General features: G+C 44.5%; 1 protein-coding gene across 10 annotated transcripts in view; it reads right to left on the reverse strand.

The window, feature by feature from the left end:
* TMEM135 (transmembrane protein 135) overlaps positions 1 to 18,872 on the reverse strand; it is a 364,077-nt gene that overhangs the window by 76,315 nt on the left and 268,890 nt on the right. The window contains exons 15-16 of one of the 10 annotated variants that reach the window (XM_042907393.1): positions 8,038 to 8,122; positions 6,982 to 7,956 (exon numbers count right to left, since the gene is read on the reverse strand). The exons of 8 other annotated variants lie outside the window; for them this stretch is intronic. In XM_042907393.1, coding sequence (XP_042763327.1) covers positions 8,038 to 8,122 — 85 coding nt within the window. In that variant the 3' untranslated portion in view covers positions 6,982 to 7,956. Of the gene's footprint in view, positions 1 to 6,981; positions 7,957 to 8,037; positions 8,123 to 14,342; positions 14,566 to 18,872 lie in introns of those variants that run through there. One more of the 10 variants, XM_042907394.1, reaches the window with a different exon arrangement.

An 18,872-nucleotide genomic window follows, 5' to 3' on the forward strand; every position in this document is an offset into this window, starting at 1 on the left:
GAAGACGACACAAAAAAAATGGAAAAATATTCCATGCTCCTGGATTAGAAGAACAAATATTGTTAAAATGTCGATACTACCCAAAGCAATCTACATATTCAATGAAATCCCTATAAAATAACAAAAGCATTCTTCACAGAGATAGAAAAAACAATCCTAGAAAATTGTATGGAATCAGAAAAAGCCCTGAATAGCCAAAGCAATCCTGAAAAATAAAACCAAAGCTGGAAGCATCACAATTCTGGGCTTCAAGCTATATTACAAAGCTGTAATCATCAAGACAGTATGGTACTGGCACAAAAACAGACACTCAGATCAATGGAACAGAATAGGGAACCCAGAAATGGACCCACACATGTATGACCAACTAATCTTTGACAAGCAGGGAAGAATATCCAATGTAATAAAGACAGTCTCTTCAGCAAATGGTGTTGGGAAAACTGGACAGCAACATGCAGAAAAATGAACCTGGACCACTTTCTTATACCATATACAAAAATAAACTCAAAGTGGATGAAAGATCTCAATGTAAGACAGGAAGCCATCAAATTCCTCGAGGAGAAAGCAGGCAAAAACCTCTTTGATCTTGCCCAAAGCAATTTCTTACTCAACACGTCTCTGGAGGCAAGGGAAACAAAAGCAAAAATGAACTACTGGGAACTCATCAAAACAAAAAGCTTCTGCACAGTGAAGGAAACAATCAGCAAAACTAAAAGGCAACTGACAGAATGGGAGAAGATTTGCAAATGACATATCAGATAAAGGGTTAGTATCCAAAATCTACAAAGAATTCATCAAACTCAACACCCAAAAAACAAAGAATCCAATGAAGAAATGGGCACAAGACATGAATAGACACTTCTCCAAAGAAGACATCTAGATGGCCAACCGACACATGAAAAAATGCTCAACATCACTCATCATCAGGGAAATACAAATCAAAACCACAATGAGATATCATCTCACTCCTGTCAGAATGGCTAACATTAACAACTCAGGCAACAACAGATGTTGGCGAGCATGCGGAGAAAGAGAATCTCTTTTGCATTGTTGGTGGGAATACAAGCTGGTGCAGCCACTCTGGGAAACAGTATGGAGGTTTCTCAAAAAACTAAAAATAGAACTACCCTACGACCCAGCAGTTGCACTACTAGGCATTTATCCAAGGGATACAGGTGTGCTGTTTCGAAGGGACACATGCACCCCCATGTTTATAGCAGCACTATCGACAATAGCCAAAGTATGGAAAGAGCCCAAATGTCCATCGACTGATGAATGGATAAAGAAGGTGTGGTACATATATACAATGGAGTATTACTCGGCAATCAAAAAGAATGAAATCTTGCCATTTGCAACTACGTAGATGGAACTAGAGGGTATTATGCTAAGCAAAATTAGTCATAGAAAGACAAATATATATCTTCACCCATATGTGGAATTCAAGATAAAAAACAGATGAACATAAGGGAAGGAAGCAAAAATAATATAAAAACAGGGAGGGGACAAAACGTAAGAGACTCTTAAACAAAGAAAAAACTTGAAGGTTTCTGGAGGGGTCGTGAGTCAGGGGATGAGCTAGATGGGCAATGGGCATTAAGGAGGACACTTGCTGGGATGAGAAGTGGGTGTTATACATAGGGGATAAATCACTGGATTTTACCCTTGAAATCATCATTGCACAATGTGCTAACTTGGATGTAAATTATAAATAAATAAATAAATAAATAAATAAATAAATAAATAAATAAAAGTATGCTTGTGACCTAGTAAAGGAGGATAAACATAGAAGATAAACATACAGTAGGGAAAATGGGGTTTCTCCCTACATGGAAAGGGAGAAACTTTTCTACTATACATCCCTAAGAAGAAAAGCCAGACTGACAGAATGAAGATTGAAGGCTTAAACACTATCCAATATTGGAAACAATCTAAATGTTTAGTACTAGGATCATGATTGAATGAATAACAATGAAACCACTCAATGGACTATTCCTCAGCTATTAAAATTTTACAAATAATAATAAAATACCCATAACATATTAATAAAAAGATATAAAGTAATGAAAATAATATCTAAAAAAAGAAAACAGAAAAAATAATTAAAAACTGAACCAAAAATAATTGGAAAATGGTTATTTCGGTAAATGGTAATGAACTAGAAGTGATTTTTAATTTTATTTATTCATTCATTCATTCATTCATTTATTAATTTATTCATTTACAGAGAGCACAAGCAGGTGAGGGCCAGAGAGAGAGGGAGAGAGAGAATTCCAAGCAGGCTCCACACTGTCAGTACAGAACACGATGCAGGGCTCAAACTCATGAACAATGAAATCATGACCTGAGCCAAAACTAAGAGTCAGATGCTTAAGTGACTGAACCACACAGGTGTCTCAAACTAGAAGCAATTTTTAAAACTTTTAATTAGTTTTTTCAAAGTCTTTAATTAGTACGTTGTACCTTTATACTACTAAGGTATGCACAACATATATACGTAAATATTTATCTGCCTATGGAAATTAGGTTTCTCACTTCACCCTCTTTTGCTGGAAATAGTAAGCTAGCCATGTTTCAGGTCAGTTAATAGGCAATCTGTGCACATCAACTTGTGTGCCCAAAACTGTGCAACATACTGTGGGAGATAGAAAATAAAAATTAGGAGACACAGACCTGAGTTCACAATTCTTAAGAGAAGCAAAACTAGCCTAAGTGCAGATTCTGGCGAATGGCAGGTCCTCATTACCCCCTGCATGAATGAGTGAATGAATGGATGGCTACAGGTCCATGCCAACTACACATATGTAGGCAGGAGTGTCTGTAATCATCTCAGCAGCATCCTGATCCCAGCCACTCAGGGGAAAGGCTCAGAACTAGCGCTAGAATCTCTTCTTAGTGTGGTTCTCAGAACTAGCACTAGAATGCCTTTCTAGTGTGGTTCTGGGTCAGTCTGCCATGGAGAAACTCTTGAAGGGCTCTGGAAGACTGAAGAGAAAGAGAAGTCAATATTCCCCAGGGGCAATTATTTGCAGGAACGGGGCATTTGGCAGGAGGCAATGTTTGGGGGATCACCCCGAGAATCATCCTTTTCCACAAGGAAAGCCTGAATCACCAACCATTGGCAGCCTTCTGGGAATTATTCCCCTTGGAGACACAGCTGAGGTCAGGGGCAGCTTCCCTGAGATGGCTGTACTTCATGGTTTCCTGAAAACAGAATCTCCATCTTCCAGCAGCCCCAGAAATGGCTAATTCCCTGTGTGAAACCTCTCCCTATTTGGAATACCTAGAGTGGCTTCTGTTCTGACACAATCATGACTAATACAGATGACATAGAGTGAAATGCAAGACTGAATGGATCCTGATATTCCATAAGCTCTCAGAATCCTTCAATCCTTCCTTCCCTCATTCAAGTTTCTTTCTGTATAGCATCTGCCTCTTTATCATCAGGGGACCTGAGAAAATCATGTCATGTGCTTTTTTAAAGCAACTGCTAATAAATATTGATTCTCCCCAGGAGGATCTAACTTGAGCAATTAGTTTGGTTTCTTGGCAGTGGTGGCGACCTTCCTGAAATAAGCCTGAGGTAAATCTTTGCCAAGTCAGAGACCTCTCAAACCCAGGCCACCCATTTCCTGAGAACCCCATACCCAGAGACCATGGAAGAGCAGAGCAAAGCCCACTCCAGTCTGGCAAATTCACTCAAGGCCAAGGACAGGTTTGCCCATCTCATTCAGACTCACTGTCCACATATTCAATACACACATGTCAACCTTCTACTCTGTGCTGGGCACTGGGTGGGTGACGGACACACAAGGACAGCAAGGCATGGGTCCTGCCCCCCATAGCAACAAATGTTAAAACTGAAATTGTAGAAGGATGCTTCTTTTAGAGTCAAATAGTGTTTTCAACCTAAGTGCTATTATAAAAATAAAGACTCAGAGGCTGAAGATTGAGCACTGAGTGGAAGTCATTTTACTCCCAGGGAGGAGCAGACAGCTGAGGGAGGTCCTGGAAGACGAGGCTTGGGAAAAAGAAAATGGAGTTTTTCTTTTAAAGCTGAAAAATAGCTGCAACTCTGTCTCATTTAGGAAAACAAGCCTCCAAATGCCACTGCCTGGCTGGTGACATTGAGGCTTCACGCTTAGGTACACGCAAGTGCCAGGATGGCTGCACAGATTTGTGCTGCATACAGGACACACCTGCCCTAGGACCATGGCTTCTGGCCGCCTCTGCTCCTTACCCTGCATTGTCTAATTTTGTATTATGGCTCCCACTTGTCATTTTAGCAGAAGTCAGCTCCGTACCAGTGGCAGCAGATGACATGTCAGGGTTCATGAACAGGGTGACCATATAATTTATCATCTCAACCAGGACACTATTTAGAGTAGAAGAGTGAAGCTAATAATTATAATAGGACATCAAAACAGCTTTAGCTGGGACTGCCCCAAGGAAGGCAGGAATTGGCTAGAAAAAGAATCAGGACTAAAGCACAGAGAATACTGCATGCAAAGGAACAGTGACGTAAAAGAGCCTTTAAGGACACAGAGAAATAATGAATGATTCTGTTTGTCCAGAGAGAAGGGGGGGAGGAACACAAATAGGGCAGCTAACACCTCATTCCTTCCACTCAGCACTGCCTGGAGGAAGCCACCCATGGCTCAGCTGTGTCCGCCATGTATCCCAACCACAGTAAATGGGTCAATAGCAGGCACATGTTCCAAAGTGGACCAACAAAGACCTTCCTGGACACTTTTCTTCCAGATCTATTTTTAAAATCTTCATTCACCTGGGGTTGCTAACTGGGTAGCGTGTGAGTGGAAGCTGTTAAAACCATCTTGCCATAATGTAGAGAAAGCTTGTCAGCGACTTGGAGCCAAGGCTAAAGACACTGAGGGAGACAGATAGAGAAAAGGAGACAGAAAGAGTACCCAGAATACACAGCTTAAAATTCTGGATTGAGCCATGCCTGAAATTTGAATTTTACATGTCTTGTACAGTCCAGTTATATAAATAAATAATTTTGTTTTCTTGAATTCTATGGGCTTTTTTGTCCTAATACAGTGAATCTAGGATACAACCGGGCCATCCAAATAAGTATGTCCAAAATGTGTCTGCTGTTCAAGAGACAAGTCATGAGGCACTGATAAATTTGGAAATATCACCACAGGAACTGAAACCTCAGAAGTGACTGTCATTGTCAATTGGGGGCACATGGGAACAAAGGGAAGTGGACTAATGTCAGAGCCCTGGGGAGAGTAGTGAAGGGGAACCCAGCCGACAAGACTGAGAAGGAGCCATAGAAGGAAAGCAAGGAGAGAGTCTAAGCCAGAAGCTGAAGGATGAAAGCATAAAGAAGAGGGACTGCTCCTCAGGGCCCCATGTTACAGAAAAGTGAAAGGGATGGTCTCCTTACAGGACAACTGGAAACACACACACACACCCCGCACAAGGCTATAAGGTAAAGTAAGGTAATTTCTATAGGAGGGGTCAAAGTGCAACTGAAGGTCAAAGGCCAGATCCTATGACCATTTCTGCTTTCATCTTATTTGTAACAGTTGCCCATCCTTGACTATCTCTTCTCTCACTTTCGGTGCTACTATCTCCCTCCCCTCCACTGGCTTCTGGTTCGTTTCCTTCTTGGGGTTCTTTAGAGCTTCCTCATTCCCTAACCAACCTTGCCAGGATCCAAGACTCTCTTCTATCCTTGCCACACACTCTTTTTGGGGCCCAGGAGCACCCATGACTGCTAAGCCCCTACTGTAATCCCAGCATCCCCAAACCCACCCCTCCAGCATGGGAGCTGATGTGGCTGTGCAGTCCGGAAAGGGCATCCTCTCTGAATAGACCTCAAGTATGTCCATCAAGAATTAAGAACAAAGAAGTCCCCTGATGGGAGAGCCAGGGCCCACCAGAGATAAGACCTACAGACGTGTAGGTTGAGCACTGCATAAAAAAATGTCCAGCTGAAACTCAGTTGAGGAGCTGAAATTCAGCCTGTACTCCCTTCTCTGAGCTGCTCTCTCGAGCATGAGACTACGTGCACATTGGAGAAGGGCTTCATGTCTTCATTAGCCCAGAGGCACCTCCAGGTTGCCAAAGTCACACACCAGCGAGGCTGCAAACACCCAGAGGGAAGCCCTTTTCTAATGTGTACAAAGATGGAGTACGTAGCCATAGAGGCTCAGGGAACACAAGAGGCAATGACTAAGGGAGATCCTTCCAGAGAACAGAACGGGGGGCTGACAGATGAGACAACCCAGGAATCTACACCTCTACAAAGGTAAGGAGTCTTCAGAAACTCTGTCCTGGAAGATCGCTCATCGTGTCACGCCTGTGACTGTGCCACATCTCCCATTCTCTCCTTCCAACAGTGTTTATAGTGGTTCTCCTGCTGCTACTCCACCACTGCACACTGAACATGGGGGTGGGGGGAGGTGCAGAGGGGACGTGGCCCTCTAGTGTTTGCACCACTAGATAGTAGGGATGTGCGTGCACTGCCCGTCATCCAGAGATCCCGCAGTTCAAGCTGGTTGAGGTTTCAGGGTTGTCCCCCTTGGGAGGGGCAAGTGTGTTCTCTGTAAAGGAACAAAGGTGTTTTTGGTAACCAAATGGTGCAGTGGCTGGTGGCAGTTGCTGGCTAGATGATGACACTTCTCAGCCTCCCTTCCACTTACATGTACCCATTTGATCAAATGTCATTCAGTAATGTGTAAACAAAAATTGCTGAGTAGGACTTAAAAAGAAGATAAGACAGTTGCAGTCGTAGGCATTTTGTCTGGTTTTATCTTTCATCCTTTCTCCTACTTCCTGCCTAGAATGCAAAGATGATGACTGGCACTCTAGCAGCTATATTTGACTAGGAGGCAATTCTAAGATAGCACATACTAAAATGGTGAAGCAGGAAGACAGAAGGGTTCCTTGCTCCCCAAAGACACTATGGAATCAACACACCCATCCTTTAATATTAAGTACAACAAACTTTCATCTTGTTTAAGCCACTGTTTCTCCTGGTTTTTGACAATACAAGTAACAAATACACTAACAATATACAGAAGACTCCCAGATTTATAGTTGTGATCTCTTCCATTAATTACAAAGCTGCCCTCTAGCTGTCTCAAATTCAAAGTTCTCAAAATCAAATTTATTATCACTGTATCCAACCTCATCCCCCATTGAGTTTGTTCCTCAGCTTGGGGTGTGTGGGGATGAGGAATAGAAGAGCTGGCAAGCAATGAGCCCTGGGACCCAGGAAGAGGGACATGCACAGGACTGGCTGCCTGAGAATTCAGGGAGGAAGGGCTTCCAGCCATACAGCAGGAACTTTCCTGGGCTAAGATCCCACCATAGACTCACTGCAGGCTCCGCTTGCTCCAGACTAAAGGTCTGAGGGTATATACGTCTATCATGAGTGGGGAAGGAGGGAATGAAAACCCAGTCTCAAGAGGCTCTGGGTGGTTTTTGTGGGAGTGGAAAAAGTATGGACCAGTTACCACTATTGGAAATGTCTAGTAATAGTTGATGAAGAAACAACCTTGGAAGAAATATGAAGAAAACCTATCTATCATGTAACACAGACATCAGACAGGAAATGGCCATGTTTTCAGGTTTGTTGGGCCTGAGGAAGGGCAAGGGCATATGGGCTGTGTGTGTAAGTTTGTGCAGTGCAGGACCCACAGTTATTTTAAATGGAGGTGGTAAGCAGAAACGGGAAGAAAGCTAGGGCTGCCTTTTCTGGAACGGAGGATCTAACATGTTGGAGGGGGTGACAATTTATGAAGTATCTTCCTATCTATGCACCCATGTGGGCCCCACTAAAGCTTGTGAGGTCAGAAGTAAAATTGCTCTTGCTTTTTCAAGAGGAGACTGAGGCACAGAGAGGCAAAATCCCATTAAAAGGAATGCCCTTCATGGAGGTGTCACGATGCCAAGCCACAGGAGAGCCGTGGGAATGCTGGTACTCTGGAAGGGAGAGGAGATAACAGAGTTACTGAGTTTAGTGTCCATCCATCAGAGGCTCTGGTGTCCCAGATGTGCACTTACCTAGCCATCCACTCCATCGCTGTTCACTGGCTCAGTCTCAAACCTGGATTCGGGCTCTCTTGCACAGCAGGCCTGCTGACCCTGGCTGTGTGATGGGGGGAGACAAGGTGAGAGGCTTGCATGACCACAAGATGCTCTCACGGGAGAAAACTGGCACAAGTGGGGAGTGAGTGGAGGAGGGGGCATGAGGGACGAGACAGTGGGCAGAATTTAGGTAAATCGTGAATACATTCCAAGCTTTCATTCTTTTACATTTAGGCTCCACCTGATTGAACTGCAGAGCCCCAGAGATTATGCTCTAAATGCCTTCTAAAATTGGCCCACACAGCCCTGCATGTAGTTTCTGCAACATGCTGCACACGTGAACAGCTGCACCGCACCTGGCCCAGCTGGGAGCGAGAGAGAGTACAGGCCTGGGTGGCCCTGGACAGGCGACTCACCCTTCTGGGTCTCCACTTATTCCAAGTAAAATTAGCAAGAAAGAGAAACTTCTCTCTTGGGGACTTGGGGCGAATGTGCAAGCATGTGTGGGCACGCAGTCCAGCCCGGCACAGGATGACATTGATGGCGTGGGGCCGGGCCTGGGAGCTTCTGACCAGATACCCATGCTCCTTGTTCTCTCAGCTTCCACACCGAGCTCATGAGCTCCTTTTCTCTTCCCTTCCAGATCGGCCTCTCTTCCCGTGCCAGTCTAAGAAAAGTGGAATTCTAAAGAGGTTTACAGGTTTGCAAGAGGCCTCAGCATCCGTCAGTGGAGAAGCCAGAAATCAGACCCTGGACCCCCAGCCATGGATCCGATCACTTCTTCCTTCCTTCTTCCCACACTTCTTGTATATACCTTCTGCATACCAGTCACACAGCAATAACCTGGATGGGGTGCCTGCTGGAGGTACTGAGAAAGGGAAGTCACCGGTCACCAGGTGGTCACACAGTGACAGTGACAGTGTTACGACTAAATAACCCGTCAGCTCCAGGGAGGCAGAAGAGGGTCCGTGCTGGGTTCTGCCCAGGAGAACTGGGAACCACTCTGTGCTTGCCCGGCGCTCATCACAGTGGGAGAGTGAGCCATGGTTTGCAGCCCGGTCCTGATGCTGGCCCCGGAAGGGGCCATCCCCATGGGCCTCACTCTGTGCCTCTGGACTCCAGCTTCCCCATCCCCCCATCCCTGGTGTGTCCCCAGACATCCGGGAGGCCCCGGCTTCGATTCCTTCCCAGAACCTTTGCTGCAGGGGCTCAGAACCCAGGAAGCCTCCCTGTACCACTAGGCCCTGGGGTGCGGGGGATTCAGGGATTGGGTATTAAGCTGAGAAGTGCACACTTGCTTCCCTTTTAGTCTTAGCTACTGGGTAGGGCTGCTCGGGTCTCTGGGAGAGTTTTATTCCCTTCCCTCCATGTCATTCATGAGTTTTCTTTGTAATTTTGTTTTTAACAAAATATGTAGGTTATTTTTCTCAGCTCTAATCTGTTCCCATCAAAGCTGTTGAAAAAATATATATATATTTTGATTCTGTTATGGTAAATGTCATGAGGTGAAAATGTCATCTCAACAGCTGGCCCCAGAGTTCCTCTTAAGGCAAGAACTATTCTTGTTTGGGGAAAATACTTTGACAAGCACCTTGGGGAAGAAGATGAGACTGACAGAAACCACTGGCTGAATGGACCTACAAGAAAACGATGAGAATTTGCTCACTCTGGAAAAGAAGGGGCGGAGTATAAAGCCAAGGGAAGGGGACTGGATGGAGAGAAAGCAGGAGAATTAAGAGTAAGCCTAGGTCTAGACAGTGAAATTCCTCACAGCAGGGTGGAGTCCAGATCCCGACCCCAGAGATGGTTTTGTGCCAGGAAATTGCAAGAACAGGGATGCCTAACATTCAACTCAAAAGTGTTTCATTGCTGTGGTGTAAACCCATCCATCTCCCCAAAGAACTTCAGCAAACTGTGTCACATTCATGAACTTTTGAGCGGGATATTTTTTTAAGAACTAGTTTTTTGTCTAAATCATGTCATGGAGAATGAAGTGTTTGTGAGATGCACTGCCCTTACTCTCTGGAAACCTGCAAAAATCTTTGGTTTAACTCTGGACTTCTGCAAAAGAGTTGTGGTTTGAGGAGGCCCAAGTTGACGTGCTATTTCACATAAACGCTAAACAATTAAACAAGTGACTGAGGGCACTGAGCCAAGAATCTAACTGGATGTAACTCTGTGCACAGCAATATCAATGCCCCATGCTTGCAAAGTGCTTTATTCTCAAGCATCGTCTCCTCTCACCTCACACCACCTCTAGGGGGCAGTTTAGCCAGAGCGGCTGGTCCTTATTTTAGAGGTGCAAAAGAGATGCCTCCTTTTCAGGCCCTTTCTGGCAGGGCCTTTCCCAGGGAGCTAGTAACCCTCCTAGTGGGCTCCCCAGGAGCTGGAACCAATAGGCTTGCTGAGCTATGGAAATTATAAGACCTGGAAGACCAGTATCGTTAGAAGGTACAGGGGTGGAGAGGGGGCTTTGTTCAGCTTGGAGTTTGGAAACAGTGTGTCCAGTGCTTCTGTGGTTTACCAAGATGCATTCTGGTGTAGAGCTCACTGGCTCAGGCACCCCCAGTGAGCAGTGGGTCCTGATGTCGGCCCCCAGCTCCTCATAGAGGGCTCAGGAGAGCCTCCACATTCCTGAAACCTGAACCGTGCTCCTGAGACCCACCTCATTCCCACTTCTCAGCAAGCCCCAAATTCTGCTAATGACCTTTCTCCTCCAGCTGCTCTCCTATTCTCAGCACTAGGACTCTGGGTGGGATTTATAGGACTTACGCCTCTACTCATGCTTGTTCTCAGGGTTCACCTGAGGACCAGCTGCTTGGCCTCAGATCTGCTAAGGGTCTGAGTCCCCAGGAGGCCCGCCTGGATCAAGGCCCAGAATCTGTGAGCCAACACAGCCTCACCTCCATTTCATGCTCTGAGGCTTGGGGTGCTCTCTCAGATGTAGCCTCATCCTGTGAGTTTTCTTAAGTGGGGGAGAGGGTATTTTAAGCTTTTTGCAGGGAGGAGTCATTTCCTGGCTGTGATCCAGGCACCGCGCGGCTCACTCTACCCTGCTTTCTCTTCAGTCCCTCCCTGCCTCTCCACACCAAACCCAAAGTCACAGCCTTCCTGGTGCTGTGGCTCTTCCTGTGTGACATATCCCCTAGAGTGTGTGTGTAGCAGGGGCTGGAATGGGGACTAAGCACCTTACGTCCTATGCCATATAGGTCACATAAATGCCTCAAAAGCATCCTCTTGGGTTCCCTGGCTGGCTGTCAGAAGAACATGCTACTCTTGATCTCGGGGTGGTGAGTTCGACCCCCCCCTTTCGAGGTAGAGATTACAAAAAAATAATAATAAATTAAAAATAAAAAACATCCTCTCTTCTAGAATTCTGCACAGAAGATATGGTTGCCATAGATACAGAAATACATGAATATATGAGAGTTCTAACCATTGCCCCTTTGTGACTGAGCATAAAACAGACAAACTAGGGCACCCGGGTGGCTCAGTCGGTTGAGCGTCTGACTTCGGCCCAGGTCATGATCTCACAGTTTGTGAGTTCGAGCCCCACGTCAGGCTCTGTGCTGACAGCTCAGAGCCTGGAGCCTGCTTCAAATTCTGTGTCTCCCTCTCTCTCTCTGCCCCTCCCCCGCTCCCACTCTATCTCTGTCTTAAAAATAAATAAAACATTAAAAAAAATTTTTTTAAAAACAGACAAATTAACCCCTCTATTTCCACGAGTCCATGCACACTTAGAACTCTGGTTTTCACATGAGAACTAACAGCTCCCAACAGCCTCTGAATGGGAAGTGGACAGTCCAGACAGACTGTGCCCAGAGCATGGTACCCACTGACAGCTGAGGGACAAGATGGGAGGGCTACAGAGCCCAGGCCCAGCAGGAAAGGAGCCTCTGCTAGGGAGATGAACTTGAGACGCAGCTCCAGAAATGGAATGGCATATGTGGCCAGGCCTGGCCCTGGGCACCCTGCTCACCTGCCTGAGCACATAAGTGTGTCCTCCTTACAGGAGGCTACCTCCAATCTCCCCCCAACCTGCAGTGCCAGCCTTTTCTCGCAGGTCAGCTGCTATTCAGAGGAAAAGCCAGTTAATGCTGGTCATAACAGGGACTGGCAGATGCGTGGCATTTCTGACAGCGGGCTAGGTGCAGGGAGGCAGGACAGCAGGAGGCTGCCTGGAGAACGCATTTCCCCACACCACTGTAAACACCTTGTAAACACCACTGAAGGGCAGACTCTATGACTGAGGATGCTGATAGCTCACGGCGTCCCGCAGGCGCTAAGCCCTCCTATGGCCAGACAGGCTGCCTGGGAGAGAGGCCGTCACCCAAGCTGCAGGGAACAGAATAAACACAAACAAAAGGCTTGCGGAGGAGGGGCATGGAGCCCCACTTGGGTGAAGACCCGCACGCGCAGTAGAGTGAAGACGGATATCGACTCATGGCCCGGAGAGCTGGGGTTCAGTTTATGGCCCTTTGATTCCATGGGGCAGCGCTGAACCACCATCTGGCCGGACACTGGATGTCCCCTGCACCCCTGCAGGATTCCCAAGGCTGGTCTCCGGCCAACAAGCAGAGCTATGCCTGAGACCAAGCCTAGCACAGTGAGCCGCACTCGTGGAGCGCGGGTGCCACCTGGTGGCAAGATCTGGCGTGACCGGCGCGCCCAGCGCCCGCAAGACCTACAGAACCAGCCAGGGCAACCAGGATCACCACTGCAGTGACTGTAATGATAGCAACACCTTATGAACACCACGCATCTTCCCAGCCATTCTGTACTCCGCCTTCTCTGTGGTTTGGTCAGGCTGGTCCCTCTGTCTCTACAATGATAAGGGTAACATCCACACCAAAAATAACCACAGAATGTCCACCATGGATCAGGAAATTACTTTCTGCCATGCACTGAGCTAGGCACGAGAGCGAAAATTACCAAGTTATGGTCCCTTCCTTCAAGGGACTCCTATGCTCAGATATTTACAATTAACCAAAATACAAGACAAAGGATGATGAGAAATTCAATAAGCTGAGCAGGCCCAGATGAGGTGGTAACTACTGAACATCAGGAGCTTAAAAGGAGGCATCACTGAGGCTGTGAAGTATGGACAAGATTTCAGCAGGTGACCAAAGGACGGACATTCCAAGCAGAGGAACTGTCCTGGCAAAGGCAAAGGCCAGCGAAAACACCCAGTAGGCGCAGGAACCAGCAAGTGTGGCCACGGAATTTTGTGGGAGGGGTGATGCATGAAGAGATGAAACTTTGAGGATAATTTGGGATTGAGTTGAGGTACGCCTTATACAGGCTAGGTGCTGGGTGTGAACATTTCTCCTGAGGGCTAAAATAAGCCACTGAAAGGTTTGAAGCAAGGGCATAACTAGGTTGATCTTTAAAGATCTGTTTTAAGAGGCAAGTGTGCAGGGAGACTGATTAGGGAGAATGGATGTGGCATTCCACTGACAGGTGAATTCCTTCAACCTTCAACAGACACTTGGCAGGCCTGCAGTGTGCCAGGCACTGTTTGTACAAAACGTCCTTCCCTCTTGGAGCTTACATTCTAGAGCATAATGGAGTGGGTAGGAGGCATGAACAGGAGGTGACAGGCGAGATATTGCAGAATCTGAAGCTCCATGATTTGATGGTCAGTGATAAGAAAGATGGGAGAAAAGATTTAGTGTAAGTGACAGTGAGAAAGTAAGACCATTCAAGGCTGGACCACAGCAAGAGCAGGTTTGAGAGGGAAGGAAATCAGACCACTTTTGAATGTGATCAGGAAACAGAACACGGAGCTAAGAAGCAAAAACTCCAAAAAAGTCAACTTTACGACGACCACCACCCCATCCCCTGAAAACTCAGAGTAGGTTTTGCAGAAATTTCTCCTGCCTTTAGAGGTGAAAACTATATTGAATCAATTGTCAAATACAAATCTCTGTAAACAGATTCATTATGTGTTTGCTGAGGGAGCATATGGATAATAGTAACTGCTAATGTTTACTGAGTGCTCAGTGGGAATGAAACACTATGCTCATTTACTGCTTCCTCCAGTTGCCATATTCCAGTCTCGTAAGTGGGCAACGAATAGGTCCAAGTCACACAGTTAGCAGGCATCACAAGCTCCTCAAGAAGGTCTGGATCTGTTTTTTACCCTCTCCTCCAGCAGGGGCTGGGTGCAGTAGACAGTTTTCAGCCTGGTGACACATCTCCAGCCATTTTCCTATGGTGGTCAACCTGCCTGAAGCTTTATTAGAAGAAGCTTCCGGCCCTTCCTGACTGGCCACAGTTAAGAGAGGTAAGATACCAAAAAGTGAGGGAAAACAGACCTTAGAGAAATAAAGAGCTAGCGTGCTGGTAGCACGACAGGGAAAAGAAGGGTACAATTGTTCTTCTCTTGGGAAGATGAAAAAAAGGAAATGTGGGTTTCAGTGGTGATGTGAAGGTGCAAGGCTGGGCAGCAGCAGTTATTTCTGCCTTCTAGAGGCTCGGACTCTCCCTCTGGCTCTTCCAGACCTGTGAAGAAAGCAGTTGCACAACTTCTCCAACTAGAAGGAGCCAGTCCAGGAGAGAAGCCCATCCACACAAGGTTCTGGGCCCTCCTGGGCCCGAGACTCCGGGATAAATGACACTTCAGTCCTTATCTTAGATGTGGAAGAATTTAATTTATCTTTGGCAGTCCTAACTTCCCACTATTCTTACTGTCATATTGAGCAGATCGCTTAATTAGTATAAAAGCATTCAAAACAAGACTGAAAAAAATGCCTAATTGAGTGAAACCTTTATAATAAGAGTAATAAAAATATATCCCTGAAGTAGCCCCCAGAAAAACTGTCACTTGACCCATATGAGGAATAAATATGGTCACACTGATATATATATATATATATATATATATATATATATATATATATATATATATATAAATTTAATTAATTAGAGAAAGAGAGAGAGCATGTACGCAGAGCCCAAGGCTGGGCTCCATACAGGGCTTCGTGTGTGACTCAAACTGACAAACCGTGAGATTATGACCTGAGCCAAAATCAAGAGTTGGAAGTTTAACCAATTGAGCTACCCAGGCGCCCCTGCTTTATGGTTTTTTTCAATTGATTACTCTTATAATCAGGAAGCCCAGTAACCATTTGCCAAATGCTTGCTATGTTACAGAAACTCTTAGGGGCTACCTCTTAGGGACAGGTCAGTGAATGAAACGGATTTCCATCCTTGTGGGGCTTACTCTCTAGCAGGGGAAGAGAGGGAAACAATACATTTAATAAATAATTTAGCACGTTGAAGGCTGTCAGTCGTGTTAAGGATAAAAAAAAAGTAGAGGTGGCCAAATGGGTCTAAGATGCAAAGATGGGGTAGGCCTCCTTGAGAAAGTAACATTTAAACAAATGAAGCGCTTTGAAGAAGGTGACTTTGGCCTTCACAAAGCTACAGAAGTCCTAGTTATACCCACACTCCAGGACAAGTATCCAGTGCCTTACATTTATACTATTAAGATGGACCTCTCAAATAGGACTTCTTAGAACAAATTTTTACTTCATTGGGTGCCTGAGTGGTTTGGTTGGAGGAGTGTGTGACTCCTGATCTCAGGGTCATGGGTTCGAGCTCCATGTTGTGTGTAGAGATTACTAAAATTAAAAAAAAACAAGCAAACAAAACAAAACAAAACCTTTTACTTCAAAATGACCTACATCAAAAAGTAGCAGCAGTTTCTCTCACCAAAAATGTCAAGTTCTGCTCCCACAACTTATAAAACTAGGGTTATATTCCAAATAAAAGCTTCATAGAATACCAAGGCCAGTGGTACATCTGTAGGTCTGAGATCACTCAGAGATATTCCCTTGGTGTTTATTAGAAATAAATCTGTGCAAAGTTTCCAGGAGGTGACAGGGCACACAGAGAATGCTCAGCCAATTTTAATGAAAGTTACCCTCCATTTTTCTAAATCTTCCACAACCACTCCCCTGGGCTCAGGCACATGGCTTTAGGAAAGCTCATGTGGCCCCTGTGAAAAGCTCACATTCAGGATCACTGATACTACCTTAGGCCTACAGTCGACTCCCAGTAAGGAGAAGAATTGCTCTTTTAAAATTGAGAAAGATCCTCTTCCACCCAGAATTGTCTGTAGACATGAGGCACACAATAAATGCTTCCATAAATAATAAATGTTCTGCTTCCAGTAATGGTGGGATAGATATTTCACACACAAAAAAATCCTCCAAATGAAAAAAGCCATCAAAAATGGGGAAAATATGAAAGAAACAACTTCTTGAAGGCATTAGAGAGCCAATTAGAAAATGAATTAATGAGCCAGATCCATAGGTAAGACAAGCCCAGAAAGATGAGCCAAGCATTTGGGGTTGCTTTCACTGAGAGACTATGAGACAGGACAAAGCTTTGACAGCCACAGAGCTCTGTGGTAGTATAAGCTGGAGTGGCCACGTTCCATAGAAGAGGTTGATCTAATAAACTTGAAGATGTGCAATCCCCTAAGCCCCACCCCCAGGTCTATAACCCATGGAAAAGTGTGTGCAGGGCACCGAGACTCATATACAGAAATGTTAACAGTGGCATCTTTATAATAGCCCTACACAAGAAACAACTCCTGTCTATGGTATATTCAGAATACTGTAAAAAATAAAAATAAACAAATTACAGCAACACACAACAATCTAAAGCTGAGAGAAAGAAGCCAGATACCAAAAACAAAACGAACAAAACAAAAGCATCATGCATAATTCCATTCACATAAAATTCAATTCACTAGCCAATGTAATCTCTGCCACTTGGGGAATGCATGTTAAGGCATAAGTGACTATAGTAAAAAGGACACTGGCTATGTTTGAGGTAGATAAGCTTAGTGACTGCAAGAGTGTACAAGATCAGCTTCTTGGTGCTGGCAATTTCTTGATCTTGTTGGTGACTACATAATTATTTGTTTTGTGATAAATACTGAACTCAAGTTTTTTGTGGGATTGGAGGTTGTAATGTTGTATATTTCACGAGAGGTTTAAAAAAACCCATTAATGTTGTTGCATGTATCACTAGTTAATTCTTTTTTATTGCTGCATATATTTTATTGTATGCATATACCAAACTTCATCCTTTCACCTACTGGAAGACATTTAGTTTGTATCTACTTTCCAGCTATTGCAAAGAAAGCGGCTCTGAACATTTACACACATGTCTTTAGTATGGATATAGAATTTTGTTTCTCTTAGGTAAATACTTAGGACTGCAATGCCTGACTAAAATGACACTATATGTTTGATTTTTTTAAGAAACTAGCAAATTACTTTCCAAATAAGTTGTTCCATTTTACATTCCCATCAGCTGTAGGTAAGTGTTCAGGCTGGTCCACATCCTTGCCCTCCTTAGTACACATCCTTATTATAGTCAGTCTTTTAGAGTCATTTTAGTGAGTGTGTAGTGGTATCTCAGTCTGGTTTTAATTTGCAAGGATTCTGAGCATGTTTTCATGTGCTAATTTGCCATCCATGTATCCAACTCTACTGCCTATTTAAAAAATCAAATTGTTTACTTGCTATTGAGTTGTAAGCACTTTGAATGTGTTATTCCATGGTCTTCTTACCTCCACTGTTTCTGCTAAGTCAGTTTATAACCTTATTAGGGTTCCCTTGTTAAATGATGCATCTTTTCTCTTGCTGCTTTTAATTTTTTTATTGTCTTTAATTTTCAGCATTTTTACTGTGATGTGTCTATTTGCAGATCTCTTTTGAGTTTATCCAACTAGGAGTTCACTGAACCTCCTGGATGTAGGTTATGGTTTTCCAATAAATTTGGAAAGTTTTTAGCCACTATTTCTTTGAATATCTCTTCTCTCTCTTCTCCTCCTGATACTCCCATTATGTATATATCAGGGCATTGAAGGTGCCCATCTTCCTCAAGGTTCTGTTTATCATTCTTTTTCCTTTCTGTGTTCTTTGGCTTGCACAACCTCTGCTGATCTATTTTGAGGTTCACTTAAGTCTTTCTCCCGTCAGTTCAAATCCATTGTTGAGTTTCTCCACTGAATTTTTTATTTCAGTTATCATACTTGTCAACTCTAGAATTTCCGTTTGGTTCTTTTTAAACATTCAACCTCTTTATGGTATTTTCTATTTGATGCTACATTTTCATCATACCTTCCTTTACTTGTTTTAATCAAGCTTTCCTTTACTGTGAACTTACTTGTAATGACTGCTTTGAAATATATTCCCATTAAATCTCACATCTGATTACTCTCACAAGTAGCTTCTGTTGCCCATTTCTTTTCCCCAGGTATACTTCCCTGTTTCCTTGCATGGTTAATAAATTTTCATTGGAAACTGGACATTTTAGATACCTTGTAGCAACTCTGGGTTGGAGGTCTCCCCACCCCCAAGACATATTGTTCTTACTTACTTATTTGTCTAATGACTGGTTGAACTATTTTAGTGAAGTCTATTTCTCTCTCAGCCTCTGTGGTTGCCCTGGGGGAGGGGGGGCTCATATAACTTTGGGTAGCCTTAGTGAACCTGAGATGACAGTAGTGATGGTAAGGTTCCCTTCCGTTTTTCCTTGACTGTGGAGTTGGGAGTAGAGACAATGGCAAGCTTCTTTTGGAATGACACTTTTACTCTTGGAGCTGAGAGCTCAGTGGAGGTGGGGAAGGGCAGTAGCCTGAGGTCCTCTTGGCTTGCTTTTCATAGCATGAAACCATCATCTCACAAGATGGAGAAAAGGCTGTCAGGGCCCCAGTATTCTCACTATGCTGCACCCAAGGGAGAGCCCTCACTCCATGATGAGGGTTGGATAGAAGAAGAGAGTTCTCA

Source organism: Panthera leo, chromosome D1, assembly GCF_018350215.1.
Source record: "Panthera leo isolate Ple1 chromosome D1, P.leo_Ple1_pat1.1, whole genome shotgun sequence".
In the NCBI taxonomy this organism is placed as follows: Eukaryota; Metazoa; Chordata; class Mammalia; order Carnivora; family Felidae; genus Panthera; species Panthera leo.